We start from the raw sequence: 15893 nt of genomic DNA on the forward strand, positions 1-15893 counted from the left end.
GTTTTAAATACAAAGTCCTTGGTTTATGATTGCAAGTGGTTAGTGTTCAGCTCCTAGTTGGTACACACTGTATCCTCACTTGCTACACTAATGCTAATGCAGTAGGAGGACTTTGTGTGGAATTCTGGCATGGGTCTTTTTCATGCATCCTTTTATGTTAGTCACACATCATTTTTCATGGTGAAAAGTGGGTCGCAGACCCATTTTGGGTGGGTCACGGACAGCTAGTAAAAAAAATTATGTATTCATATTTCTTCGGGAGAGTACAAAGCCATACCAATTCCCCACATGGAACATAATCGGTAAGTGACAGGGAATGTTACTCACTTGTGCTGTAGTCACTAGTTTACACTGTAAACAAATTTTAGTTTGAAGTGGCCAACATGGCCAACATGGCCACTTCAAACTAAAATGGAGGAATATTGTGGACTTTTGACCATGAATTCTTGAGGCTTTTTGCTGCGTCCAGTTATGACAGTCTACCAAATTATGTGTCGATCAGTGAAACTGCTGACGAGCCCTGATTAACGCAGTAGCTACTTGCTTCTAATCGGGGCTCATTTGGGTGAGTTTCCTTCTAGAAGTTAATCAAAGTACAAGCTCTGGAATTTTCCCAAAATGGTTGCTTTAGACCAAAATGGAGGACTATGTGTGACATTTCGAGTATGGGACCTTGAGACTTTTTCATGCATCCTGTACTGACAGATTTGTCCACCCAATTTTATGTTGATCGGCGGAACGGGGCTGATTTTTTTTCTAACTTTCTACTACTGAGTTTTGAAGGGTTCATGTTCAGTACCCATAAAATATGTACATTTTCACGACAAGACATGCACTTGCAAAACATGTGCCTGGTGCTTTGACCTTAATGATGATAACCGTATCGTACGAGTGGAATTTTAAAACCATGTTGAAAATGAAGGGTATGACAGAGGCGTGGCATATTTTGACTGTGAGGTCTTTTGGGGGGGGAGGGTACATGGCAAAATGGTCCCCGTGTTTGTGTGAGCACGTGTGTTTCAGAAGCTTCTTTGTGATACCTGACACACACTCTCTTGTGGCTCTTTATATAGGTTCAACTATATTAAGCACTTTCCCACTGAAATACAGCACCAGCTGTACTCGCTGAACATTGTGGCTGCCGTTGCAGTGGGCCCAAGCAACCCCACCCCCCATCTCACTGCCAGCTTGTGTTTTTCTGTCATGCAGACAGCTCCAATTCAATTAACCCTAATATTCATACCATCCGCTTGTGCTGAAACACGCACGGCACTGAAGTACGGATCTTAATAACTTGTTGGTTTGTAATACTATTTTTAAAAGTAAATTGAAGCATTGCATTAATACCAGTGATTCCCAACAGATTTACTTACTACAAATAATGCCTTTTGTTGATATATCTATGCCAGTGACATATAGTGACTGACAGAACAATTAAATGCTCTTCCACTAGATGGCAGAGAGTACAATTGACCTGTGTATCGATCTGTTGCCATTCAAACAACAGAATATTTGCTTTGTGTCCAACTAAACAGGCCCACATTTCACACTGAGCAAGTACATCCATGACTAAATTAAGATAAGGTCATCATTATTTAAGTGTATATACTTTTTGTGACATTTGTGTATGGTAGTGTGCTCAATAAAGATTGGGAAACACTAATTTATACTCCTTAATAATACTAAATGGGCTTCACTGTTTTGTACACTTTGCCACCTTCAAGGTACTCTCTTTCAATGAGTAATGATATGCATACTAGTCACGAGTCATAATAGGAACATAAGAGGTCCTTTACACACTAACATGTGTATGAATGGCATGGCACGTGTATGAAAAAACTGGAAACTGCCAGGAGTAAAGCGAGATATTCAAAGAGAAGATAAAGGGATATAGGAGAAATGCACATCATACTGATGCCAATAGCACCATCTTTATTCCAATATGCAACAGGGATGGAGGCCTACTATCAAATGGACCACTGCTAGTATTACTATCCATCCATCCATTTTCTGAGCCGCTTCTCCTCACTAGGGTCGCGGGCGTGCTGGAGCCTATCCCAGCTGTCATCGGGCAGGAGGCGGGTACACCCTGAACTGGTTGCCAAGCCAATCGCAGGGCACATAGAAACAAACAACCATTCGCACTCACATTCACACCTGCGGGCAATTTAGAGTCTCCAATTCATGCATGTTTTTGGGATGTGGGAGGAAACCGGAGTGCCCGGAGAAAACCCACGCAGGCACGGGGAGAACATGCAAACTCCAAACAGGCGGGGCCATGGATTGACCCCCGGTACTCAGAACTGTGAGGCTGACGCTCTAACCAGTCGACCACCGTGCCGCCTAGTATTACTACTACTGCTTAAAATAGCAATGATAAATCTTGCATCGTTGTCAGCTACAGCTCTGGAGGCAGATGAAGTTAAAGCAGGGGAAAGAACATGAAATATGAATGGTTGTTTGTTTATATGTGCCCTGCAATTGGCTAGCAACCAGTTCAGGGTAGACCCCAGCTCTTGCCAAAAGTTACCTGGGATAGGCTCCAGCATACCCGCGACCCTCTTGAGGATAAACGTTTCAGAGAATGGATGGCCCCTTTAAACTTGGTTGGAGATCTTTCAGGGACTGGAGTGAAATGATTCCACAAATAAATATGATGTTTTCCTATTTGATGTGTGTGTACTGTTTCATGTGTAATTTCTCCATTTAATATATATATATATATATATATTTGATCCTTTTTAGAAATTACCATTGAAGAACCGGGACTGCTCCAGCCCCTGTGAATAACTGTCAAGTCTGGATCTCTCGTACTGCTTAAGGTGAAACTTGGCTGACGGAGCAAAGTAAAGATGGACGTATTTGGTGGTGCACCACGCTTCCTGGCATATCCCAGGCCAGTGGGGGTACAGAGTGGGACCAATGCAGTCCTGAAGTGTCAGATTGGTGGAGATCCCAGACCAGCAGTCATATGGGAGAGGAACAATGAGAAGATCGACCCACAAGGACGATACCGTGTCTTTGAGGATGGGAACATTTATAATCTGATCATAACCGCCGTCACTATCGAGGATAGTGGTCAGTATATGTGCAAAGCAAAAAACAGTATTGGTGAAACGTACGCAGCGGCCACACTGAAGGTTGAAGGCGAGGCACAAGAGCTGGAGTTAAGAGAGGAGAACAAACCACGATTCCTCATCAAACCTCTATCCACTCGAGCCGGTCGTGGAGAAGATGCAGTCTTCTCCTGTAAGCTCTGGGGAAGTCCACGACCAGAGGTGACCTGGGAGAAGGACGGCAGAAAACTCAGTGAAATATTTGAAAGCACTCACTTCAGTGTAAGTTACCAGGATGGAGGATGGTTCCAGTTAAAGATCTTCAAGACTCGCGCACCAGACGGCGGCGTGTACACGTGTAAGGCGAGGAACGACTTTGGCGAAGCGTTGGCGGGAGCCGTGTTGCTCGTGGACGCGGGCCCCGGACACGAGGAAGACGGAAACCGCAACGGCTACACAAATGGACACAGGAAAGCTCACCAAGGAAAACAGAGGATTAGCAGGCAGAATCTCAATCAAAACAAAGACCAGACAACAACCAAGTCGACAAGAGTGAAAATGTTTGCGGTGACAGAGGGTAAACATGCAAAATTCCGTTGTTTTGTGACAGGAAAACCCAAACCAGAGATCATTTGGAGAAAAGACGGAAGGCTAATACTGTCTGGAAGGCGGTATTTGTTATACGAGGATCGAGAAGGATACTTTACACTCAAGGTTCTGTACTGTAAGCAGAAGGATAACGGTGTCTATGTCTGTGCCGCCTCAAATACAGCAGGCCAAACCCTCAGTGCTGTACACCTCTCAGTAAAGGGTAAGTCAAGACACTGTCAGTCAGAGTTGGGAATAAGTCACCTTTACACAAGTCCCAACTTCTTGTGTTACAAGATAAACAAGTCCAGTCTAGTCGCCACTAAATTTCAAGCAAGTTGGGTCACGTCATTACTTGGGTTATGCAAGTCTTAAGTCAAGTCGTACAATCTTGCTCAGTAACAAAATCCTGTATAGTACTAGTATTTGTACCAGCGTTTATAACACATTTACCATCATGTCGTTTTCAAACAACTCTGTATCATACATGACTTTGTTGTCTTCTCAACTAAACAGATAACTAACATGAAGCTTAATGTACATGTAGTACATGTAGTCTTTGTTGGTTTTAAAATGTCAGATGGAATTAGATTAGATAACCGGTAGTCGTAGTTCTTGTGTCTCCTATCTCTGAGTTGCAAACCTGGCATGTTGCAATACTCTTTTCGCCCATTTGATGAAAAACAAAATCCTTGAATCCAAATGTAATAATCTGAAGAGCTCCCTCCATGATACTTGCTTCCTGAGGTGCTCCCTCATAGTATAACATAGTGTGTAACATAGTATACTGGTGGCTTGTCAGGTTCGCACCACACAAAAATAATTTTTATTTCAAAAACAAAACAAATGGCAAAGTAACTGAAATTTATTTTTTCAAAACATAAACAGGCAAGACTGGTTATGTAGTTTAAGTCACATCCAAATGGAGTCTCATGAATACCAAGTCAAAATCTTTGTCTTTCACATTTTAGCCAAGCAAGACCCAAATCCTTAAATTGGTGACTTAAGTCTGTAATGGTTTTGCCAGTGAAGGGAGTGTGCATGTGTGTGTGTGTGCGTACGTAGGTGTGTGTGTGTGTGTTTTCAGATGGGGTGGGGGCACGGTGTTGATGTTGCATGTCCTTTAATAGGATTTCCTTCCATTCGGTGCGAGATTGATGTCAGTGACATATGTCCAAGAAGGTATGCTGAGATCATGAGGTAATTTCCAACAGTGGTATAATGTCTGCAAAGTCACTTACTTATCTTGTGAGGCAGCACCGAGGAAAGGACCACGTGATCACCATAGGACGGGTAGGTTCTTATTTCTCACAAGGCTGTGGGAGGTCCAAATGCAAAGCACGCACCACAAGCAAATGCATTTGCACAGTACATGTGTATTGTACATACAGTAATGTATTTCAAGAAATATACACACTTTTTTTTAATGACGTGTGGTTACTTGTAGCAAACAGATTAGATGAGATTAGATCAGATGAGTCACTGAGTCACTTTAAAAGAATGACAGTGGATGTGAGTTTACCAGTAATTGTACATTCCAAGAAGGTAGGGATGGGGACCTTGGAAATCGATACCGGTACTCAACGGTACTTTTATGTGTCTTTATGTGGCAATAAATAATTTGGTCAATAATAAACTCTCAAAATGTTTCAATTTAACATTTACTGTTAAATATGTAAACTTCGACAACTATATAAAAAAAACACATCCTAAGTTTAAAACAAATGAGCAAAAGAGGATGGAGTAAAAAAAAAATAAAGCTACACTATTTCACAAATAATAAAGTATTACAAAATACAAAACAAACATATTTGCAATGAACTGGAACGAAGATAAACAGTGTTTGTAATACGATGCATGTATGGTCTCCTCGCTGTTTTTGCTTTTTAGTACCTAGTTTTATCAATTTACTCAAGACTGTTTCATATGAATGCTGGACTTTATACCCAATTGTTGGACTCGATTTATCTTCTCTTTCTCACACTCTGCAACCCCGAAAGGGTACTTTATATCAAAATAGACCATCTCATTGGTAGGATAAGGGAGTGCCACACCAATAAAATTAGCCGGATAAAAAATGGTATGATAAAATGAATGGGATAAGGATTAAGGATTTATTGCCACTTTTTACGTTATAAAATTTGCCAAAATGTTCTGCCCAGAAATCAATGTAAATCATTAGGAAATGTGAGACTGAAACCTTGACGCTTTGGTAGAAAAATGCCCCGATGTTAGTTGAGATGGAGATGTAATGTTTAAACAGGGCGGCGTCAATTTGAGCCATTTGAGCATTCTCATTTTAATGCTCAAACTGAGAGCAAAGCAATCAAAAGAATTACTTCAGACTTCACAAAAAACAAGAACAATAATTGTGAATCATCACCGAATAGTTTTCTATCGTTACCGAATCTCACGAATGTGTGATTTTACCACACAAAATCTCAACCGAATTGAAAAATTTTAAAACGAGGTGGTCAAGGTATGGTACTACTTTGGCTAGCTTCCGCCCTGGACAGGCTTCTGGTGTACCTCACGAAGCACACTCGCTTGGACCAGTCTGCTGCAACCCTACCAGCTCTCCTGCATGTTTACCTCCACCCACGGATTGCTGTTAATGCGGAAGACTCCCCCTGCCGGACACACTGACCTGGCGGCTAGCTTGCTACTAATTACGAAAGTCCATCCAACTTTTCCCCGTCTACAAAGAAGCGCAATCAGTACGCTCCACCCTTCTGCTTCCGCCATGGTTTAACACCGCTGCCGATCTCCCATCATGTGGATGAATAATCTGCTCTATATGGATTGTGCTGTGTCTGACTCTCATGAGTGCAATTCCCCCGCTTCGTTATTTGGTAGTGGATGCATGCTGATTTGTTGTGAACGTGAGTGAACCGGTGTGAGTGACATTATCACGCTCTCATTGCTGCCATGGAAATTGGCCAACAAAATAAGACACTTTTCCCATGATTTTCATCATCTTGTTTGCTAAAGAAGAATTTAGTATGACATTAAAATTTTGTTGCAATATTTCACGATCTTGTGATGAGTTTTCATGGCATTATTAAGTGTGTGTGTAGTGGGAAAATCTTTTACAAAAAAAACACGTGGAATGGGAACTTTGGTTTAAACAAAGATATGCTCTTCTACTCCTGGTGCCAGAGCCACCTGTGCGGTTCAAGCAGCCCCTCATCGATCTGGAGGTATGGGAGCAGGACTTAGCTGTTCTTGAGTGTGAAGTTCCAGAAGACTCTGTCCCAATCACATGGTACCTGGAGGATCGACGACTACAGCCAGGAGCCAAATATGGAATGGAAGAGTGGGGAACAAAACGCAGACTCACGATCCGTGACATTGGAGTAGATGATGACGGGATTTATCTGTGCGAAATGCCTGATGGTGGACGAAGCATCGCTGAGGTAGCAGTGAAAGGTAACCCGCAATTAGTTAAGATATGAAATAAAACCGAACACCTGGTAATTACAGTTGCTTAAAATCTGTTCTGGTCAATCTTTGATTTGGTCTCTGAATCCTGCAATTCCTCCTAAACTTAAAAATGTTTTTTTGTTTCGGTAGTTTGATCTCACTTTTGTTGTCAAACTGTATCTCTTTAGGTCCAATTATGCGGAAACTTCCAAGGAAAGTTGATGTTTTGGAAGGTGAAAATGCTGCATTTTGTGTTGAAGTGGAAAAAGAAGAAATGGACATACACTGGTACAAAGATGGTGTGGAGCTGCGTGAAACGCATCAGACAATCTTGAAGTCCTTTGGTCGAACTCATATTCTGGTTTTCGTCAACACGATGCCCCAAGACTCGGGCTTTGTGACTTTCTTTGTGGGGAGATCCAAGACTTCCGCTCAGCTCAGAGTGAAGGGTAGGGTTTAGTAAATGACAGTATAGCATTACAAAGGTAACAATTATCACAACCTTGTCATAATTTATGTAATTAATTTGCTTTCAGCGGCCAAACATTGTCCTCCTAGTTGTCCAGTGGGAGTGCAGATCAACACAGAGCGGGCAAATGCAGCACTTCTTTCGTGGACTTCAGCCCAGGACTCACGCAAGAACCCTCCGTCCGGTTATGTTTTGGAACGACAGGAAGTGGGCACGGGTTCACAGGAGTGGCTACAGTGTCTGACCACTGACTCTGCCACATCGGTGGAGATCCTTGGTGATAGCGTGCCTTGTGAGGCGGATTATCGATTCCGTATTTGTAGTGTCAACAAATATGGAAAGAGCAACAATGTGGAGTTCCCTAGAGCAGTGCACTTGGGTAAATTCAGTTCATCAATGAATCTATATCATGGTTGATAATTTCTCATGTTATTTCTCTTTATTTTATTCTTCAGTTCCAGTAGCCAGGATACAAACCCCATTACAGGACGCACTTGTTCCAGAAGGACAAGATGCAGTCTTTACCATTGAATTATCTGCATCTGTTATTGGCTCGTGGTTTTTAAATGGCACACAGCTTCAGGACGACGAGCGTTTTTCCATGCGTCGCTCGAGAACACACCAGTCTCTTCGGATCCAAGGGGTTCGCGACACCGAAAATGGAGCTGAAATAACATTTATTGCATACGGCATACGAGATTCGGCCGCGCTGTATATTCAAGGTGAGTTTCTCAAAACTGTAGCTGTATGAGTTTTAGTTGTCTTAAATTAACTGAACAAAAAAAACACAAGGTGTTCCACCATTTTAATCACTACGGTCTTGGATTCTCCCAAATCTGCAGCTCCTCTCGTCAAGTTTTCACTGCTGTCAGAAATGGATCGAAACAAATTTGTTGAAATTGGGAACCCCATCGTGCTCTATTGCGAGCTCTCGGACCCGGCGGCTCCAGTGCACTGGTACAAGAACGGGGTGGAATTACAGACAACAGATGGTCTTCACATCCAGTCAGAGGGTACCATGAGGAGGATTGTCATCCTGTCAGCAGAGTTCTCACATTCCGGAGTGTATTGCTGCGATGCCATTGATGATGTCATAAGGTTCAATGTGGAAGTTGAGGGTAAGTGTGAATTCTTCTTATCATGCAGTAGTTTTTTTTTTTTTTTTTTTTCAAAATTGTGTTAGATGACCTATTTTTCTCCTTTTTTAAAGTTTGGCTTAGTGAAAAAAAAGAACAAGAAATATATGACCATATCTAAATATCTATAGCCCCGTCTGTAAGGTTTTCAGCAATTCCTGAAGCGGCGAGGAACAAAACCGTCCATGCTGGCTCTCCTATTCTTTTACGCTGCGAGCTATCAGACCACGATGCCCACGTGCACTGGTACAAAGATGGCTCAAATCTCTTCCCTCAAAGTGGAGTAAATATTCAAACGGATGGACTGGTGAGGAAGCTGGTTATCCCTTCAGCTGACTTTTACCACTCAGGGTTGTACTGCTGCAAGACAAAGGGTGACACCGTCACATTTAATGTGAACATCAAAGGTGATTTAATATAAAGCAATATGAAAATGTACTCCTATGCAAAGCAACTAACTCTATTATGTGTGAGCTGTTTTTTAACCTTGATCATTTATTTGAGTCTATTAGAACATGTAAGTCAGTTGTCAGGTTTAACTAATGCATAACAGATCTTTACAGTTGGCTTAATTTTGAAATTAGATATTGAATTATATCTGTAGCTCCACCGGTGAAGTTCTACCCACTTGCTGAGGAAATGACGACCAAATCAATTGAAGTGGGAAATCCTGTTGTACTCCAGTGTGTGGTTTCTGATCCCGAGGCCCATGTTTGCTGGTACAAGGATGGAACACAGCTTGTTTCAAGCTCAGAGTTAGAAATCCAATTGGATGGAACCACAAGAACTTTAGTTGTTCATTTTGCAGAGCTGCACCACTCTGGTGTGTACCAATGTACGGCAAAGGATGACTCTGTGGACTTTCAAGTGGAGATAAAAGGTGACTTTTTTGTCTTCTGCGGAAATATTTTAACCTCAGCTCTTATTTCAAGATGCCATTAACAACCCCTGCTTTAACTCTATATAGTTTGTATAATGTCCCTTCGGAGTGAAGTTTAAAAATAATATCAAAATATAAAAATATAAAATCTAAATCTCCAAAGCCATTTCATATTCTAAGTTACTTTTTCAAGGTACTTATTTAGCTTTCTGAATTTCCAATGCTAGCCAAACCGACGATGCCCTCCAATAACTTTGATGCTAAGAGAGCCAAGTCCTTCGAAATGGGCGAACCTTTGGTGCTGGAATGTGAGGTCGCAGATTCCACATTGCCTGCGCAGTGGTATAAAGATGGTGTAAAGCTCTTCCCAAACAAAGAGCAGGACATACAGAGTAATGGCACTTTGAGGAGGCTTATTGTCCCTTCTGCAGAGCTTGTGCATGCAGGGCAGTACAACTGTGAAACGTCAGATGAGTCTGTTCACTTCACTGTGGATATGAAAGGTGATTATACATTGATTGAATCCTAAAGCAATTCTGAAAACTGTCTACAAACTATAACCAACTAACATTTATTTCTCACTTGTGTCAAATGGTGTTTTTATTGTTTTATAACTTTTTTCTTGAAGTGTTGTCAAACTAATTTCTACAAGCTAACATAAATGCTCGTCTATTCGTTTTTGTCTTTGGCCTGATGTCTTACAGTTTAGAGAAAGTTGAACATTTTAACCTCCTTCGCTTAATCAGAGTATGGATATGTACAGTTTATCCTCAATTATGATTTGAGTCATCACCTTTAGCTCCATCTGTGCCATCGGCACCCTCGCTGAAGTTTGTGGAAACGCAATCTCTTGAGGCACCCTGGTCCTTTGAACCAACACGTCAGACTTCAGACCCTGAGAGTCATTGCCCACGTCAGGCAGTGGTGTCACTTCAAAAAGTTAAAGCAACAGTATCAAATTCAGAACAAGACGTTGGAATAGAAGACATAAAGAAGACGCTTGTAATTGAACCAAGGAATCCATCAAACTCTGGAGCATACTACTGTGCAACAGCAGATGATGTTGCTCCATTATTTGTAAACACTCAAGGTGATTTTATGTCTTTTTTTCTTTCGTTTCTACTTTTGATATGACTAACTCACTTTAGTCTTTGTTCTCGATTTGTCTTTGTTATTGCTGTGCAAAGCTAATATACGAAACATTTCTCTCATTTCGAGAAAAAATCTTAAACCACTTTTTGTAACCCCACCATTAATGATTGTCCATAGTGCCAGCTGTGACATATGGCCCAGAAGTTGAGAGGGCCAAATCTGCTGAAGAGCGCATCCCAATTGTGCAACAATTTGAGATTTCAGACCCCATTGCCAAAGCTTGTTGGTACAAAGACGGAACTCCAATCTACCCAAAAATGGAAACTCTTTTTGAACCTGAGAGCAACATCCAAGTCTTTCCACCTCCGGTCACAGTTGATTTGTCTGGTGTTGCGAGTTTTAGCTGTGAAACATCTGCTGATGCACAGTTAAATGTGGACATAAAAGGTGTTTTTCCCCATGTCATAATACAAATATTTTGTTTCACGTTGGGAGATATGACTCCTTCCTCATTGTTTTCTCTTTGGCTTTGTCCAAACAGCAGAGCAGTGTCACTATGATGGTGAGATTGGTGAGATTTCTGATGCATCTGCCCAAATCACTGCTGGATGTCAAAGGTGATTTAATATATTTCAACATCAATCATCCATTTTAACCCAGCCCACACATGCCACTAACAATGGTGGTGTTTTACTCTAGGCTCAATCGGCTGAGGCACCAGCCCGTTGTTTTTTTCCCCCACCTGAAAATTGCTTTTTGTCATCTTGTCCTCCATATTATATTCTGTTGTCTGTGTTCTCGAAAAAAAATGCAGATGTTTAGGTTACTTGAGCAGTTGCTCAAACTAACATACGTGTTGTTTGGTCACTTCATTTTTCACAGTAACAGACATCTTTGCTCTTTAAATGCTGCTTTCAACTCTATAAGCTCATTCCATGCGGTACATAAAACATCACCAGATCCTCTCAACCTTTGCCCGTTGCAATGACAAGGAACTCTTACAAAAGCAATGCAATGTGCATCTTAAAATAAATGAGTAAGGTGTTTCTTGTAATTTAAGTATAATTTTTTAGGTGGAACTATAAGAGCTCAATTTCAGACCAAACCTGGTCGACCATCTTGTTTGTCTTTGCAATGGATTATTGCATAACTCCATCCTAACCCACAATGATGTCAATGAAATTCTGTTGTGAGAAGAACCATTGAGACCAACAACCTCTGAAATCCTTTCTGCTTGTAGCTACACTGCCAAGGTTTGCCTCTGAACAAGAGAAGACCAACCCGACTGATGACGAGTGCATTCCCTCAATGCACAAGTCTGCTATCTGCAGCGGCGAGAGGAAAAATTCTCTAACATATGAAGAACATTGCACACACAAGACAACTCCTCAGTCAACTAATGAATACATGACTGACAGGATTTTAACAAAAAACAAAAATGAGCAAAATGATCAACAAAAAAGCCTAAATGTCAAATTTCCATCTGACTACAACCCAATAAAGCCCTCAATCGTGAAACCTGACCCATACTATCACACTAGACATCTCACAGAATCCCAAGGTGAGGAATTGCTTTTCCATATACAGAAGGCAAAAGACCCTGACGTTTCTGAACAGTGTATGACTTCCTTGCAGACATCTGTCCCATCAGAGGTTTTTAATTCCCTGCAGAGTACAAATGTTGAATCAGAGGAATGTAATCTCAAGACTGTATCTGCCCAGTTAGAAGAGCGCCATAGCTCAGCACCAACTGTTCTACCTTCAGACCTAGGTAACATCCAAAAGACTTCTACCCCCCAGTCAAGGCACTTTACTAATCACATAAAGACTGTGTCGGTCCGATTAGACAAGTTTTGCGACACTGTAAACAGTCCTTATATGGAGAAACCTTTTAGAACACTGCAGTGCACAACAGTCGGAGCAGAGGAGCCCCACAATTCCACAGAGATTCCAGACTTCCTGACAAATAATCTTCTTAATTGCACCCAGACTAAACTACTCATTTCAGATGACCGTAGTAATTCCATACGGACTATTTACCAATCAGAGGAGGCCTCAACTGTCTCCTCAGTAAAGAGTGATAAGCCTGATAGTACGTTTTGTTTATCAATGGAACTGTATGACTCTCAACATCCAGAAAATGACCAAACAAGGGGGAATTCCAATTTCCATACCCCATTTGTTGGACTGGATGACATCTGTCCAAAAGAACAGGCTGTGACTACCCAACAATATCAGTCCATGGTGGAAACAACAGTCCAGCCGACTTCTCACCACAATACGGAGGCTGCAAAGGACCAAGTGTACGTAACACTGATCTCTGGGCAAGGATCGTCGATGCAGTTTTCAGGCCAAGGATTGCCAATGCAGTTTTTAGGTTCTGCCTGTTTCGAGCAGACATCAAGTGTCCAATCAGAAGAGAGCTATCCCTCACGGACATGTGGCAGTCACAGCAATGTCACTGCCAATAAGGTGGCTGTTGAAGGTGATTTAAATGGTTAGCAAAGAAAAAGAGCATAATCAGATATTTTGTAGGGATCATGGACATTGTATTGATGTATGCATATACTTAAGTGATACTGAAGCGGTAGAAAATGGATGGATGGATGGATACTGAAATAACATTTGGGCTATGTAAAATGAAAATTTAATCTGCTTAAAGATCAATTATAATTATAGTGTTTGAAGCTCCTTAAAAATTTATAAAATCTATAAAATGCACCGTGCATTCATACATTTCTAAGATTTATTTTAAATTGGAAATGTTGATTTGCTCCACTGTTTTGTGAATCAGTAATAGTGATGCAATTTTCTCTCAATGTACCTCAAAACATCCCCAGCTCCACCTGTGACAATTTCAACACCATGTCAGACTGAGAGGATCAATTCTGTGGAAGTAGATGACCCAATAGCGCTACCCGTAGTGGTACCATGTGAACTATCACCTCCAGGTGAAGTAGTCAATCCTTACGAGGATGGAATACAACTCCAAAAAAAAGAGGCCAGCCAAGACACACCGGTGGATGGGGCTGGAAGAGAACTGGCTTTGCATTCGGATGTGCTAGCCGATGCAGGGGTTTACAGCTGTGAGACAACAGATGATGCTATGCCATTTCAAGTGGACATTAAAGGTGACAAGCAGTTTTTGTCGGGATAGAGTGTGTAAATGTAATTTACTGTTCATTTGCATCTTACATCTAGATTATCACTTAGGTGTGGTCTAACTTGGACAAAGTGCTTTCATGATTTCTTCTTTTTTTTTTTTTTACCTTCCCCTGCACTGTGAAACCTTTGCCTTTGTGCCCTTGTTTTCCTTACAGCTTTTAACCACAAGTCTTCCCCTAAAACCCTTTGACATTCTTGCTCATCCCCTTAAGAGTATCTTGTGCAAAGGGCAGACCTCCAGTAGCCACTGATGGAAAACATGCATTAAGGAAATGAGAACCAAAAAGATGGTCCTCTTCTGCTGAATGGACTGCCCTGAACCCAAAAAGCTTATATATCTATCTATATTGAGCTGGCTTGCTAGCCCACTTGAATTATGCTAATTAACCAAATTCTTTCTTTTTTGTATCGTTTTCATTAAATCAGTAACTTTATACAACTGTCTTGCATTCGTGCAGTGTAATAACATCCCACAAGTCTTTTTGCTTCTTGTAGACATAAATTATGTGTTGGTAACAGAACATGACTTACTGACTCACCTCTTTCAGACATTGGACATGGATACCGTTGTCAATGATATTGCCACAATTAAATCAATTTAAAGCTAAAGATGGATGGTGGACACAAAATACAGAGATTATTGAGATACACATTGTTTTACAAGGATAGGCGTCGGCGCCTCCATCCAGGTTTAGTTACTATCAAAAGTTGACCAAAAAAAAGTTACCTTTGTTTGTCTGTCTCCAAGGAGAATTAGATAAGATGTCACAAATACACAGGTTGGAACTGTACCATTTTTGTTTTTTATTGCGATACGCTGCCGAAAAGTATTCTTTCATTGATTGTACTTTGAGATATTTGGTTCATAAGTAAGTTTTCAAAACTAATTGCATTTTGCATTCCATCTTTAGTTCCACTTCAGACATTTTCAGCTATAACAGAGGCTGAGCAGAAACAGACAATCATGGCAGGCTGTCCCGTTGCTCTCCAGTGCGAGTTGTCGGACCCCACTGGACAAGTCACGTGGTACCATGATGGAACAAGGCTGATACCTCAAACTGGTATAGACATCCAGTCAAGGGATAATTTGAGAAGTCTAGTTATTCAATCTACCGAGCTGGCTCATTCTGGTGTATACCGTTGCGAGTCAAAGGGCGAAGACATCCAGTTCACTGTGAAAGTAAAAGGTGATGCACACAAGAGTCTTACGTCGTTTTGCTTTGCCAACTAACTGAAACAGCAGGTGTCCATGTTTCCAACCAACTCACAAAAAGTTGTTAATCCATTTCCCTACCTAATTTGGTTTACTACTCTTTGAAAATGGCCTCTCCTAAACTCGTTGAATAATTTCACAGGTTCTTGTGCATGTAACAAAAAAAAACAAAACAAAACAAAAAAAACCTACAAATTCTACTGGTACTTGAATACTACATTCTCTGTGTTCCCTTGCTATGGTATATTCTGCAAGCAGATATTTGATACAATGACCGCCCGGATTATTCTCCCTTCTACTTATACATTATTTCTACCTTGAGAAGTGTACTACTTACATGCCATGCTTCCAAAAATCTAATGCTTGCGACTTAACCCTCCTGTTATGTTGCTGGTTGTATTGACCTATTGTAAAGTTGTTGGTTTTAAAATATTAATTGTAATAATTGGAGTGGATGAACAGTGTAATCAACTACAAACATTGATATTGAGATACAAAGGTTTATTGTTTTTGTTGTTTTTTTGGACACTTTTGAATAATGGGTCAAATTGACCATGAACATTGTTGCTGTTCCTGAGAAACGGATGAAAAAGGAGGGTTAATCAGTCAATAAAAAATAAGTGCTCGTGGCATATTAAAATGTGAAGTGGAATGCCACATTACAAAAACAAAAAAATACAAATACTACCACTGAATACTATTTTCTCTGTGTACATTTGCTGTGGTATATTCTGTAAATACATATTTGATACCATAACAGCCCAGATAATTGTCCCTTCTACTAGTGCGCGTGGCATATTAAAATTTGAGTGGAATGCCACATTATTACCAAATGTATAAAATGTATTCGTAGACTTTATTATGTGGTGTA

The 15893-nt window shown here is 40.9% G+C and overlaps 1 protein-coding gene across 1 annotated transcript in view; it reads left to right on the top strand.

Annotated features, from left to right (window-relative positions):
• The first annotated feature begins 2852 nt into the window (after positions 1 to 2852).
• The window catches only part of LOC133410659 (obscurin-like protein 1), a 32373-nt gene continuing 19332 nt past the window's right edge, over positions 2853 to 15893 (top strand). The window contains 6 exon segments of the mRNA XM_061692075.1: positions 2853 to 3867; positions 6804 to 7073; positions 7256 to 7516; positions 7604 to 7915; positions 7992 to 8258; positions 8379 to 8654. Of these exon segments, the coding sequence (XP_061548059.1) occupies positions 2853 to 3867; positions 6804 to 7073; positions 7256 to 7516; positions 7604 to 7915; positions 7992 to 8258; positions 8379 to 8654 (2401 nt within the window).

Source organism: Phycodurus eques, chromosome 12 (genome assembly GCF_024500275.1).
Source record: "Phycodurus eques isolate BA_2022a chromosome 12, UOR_Pequ_1.1, whole genome shotgun sequence".
Classification (NCBI taxonomy): domain Eukaryota; kingdom Metazoa; phylum Chordata; class Actinopteri; order Syngnathiformes; family Syngnathidae; genus Phycodurus; species Phycodurus eques.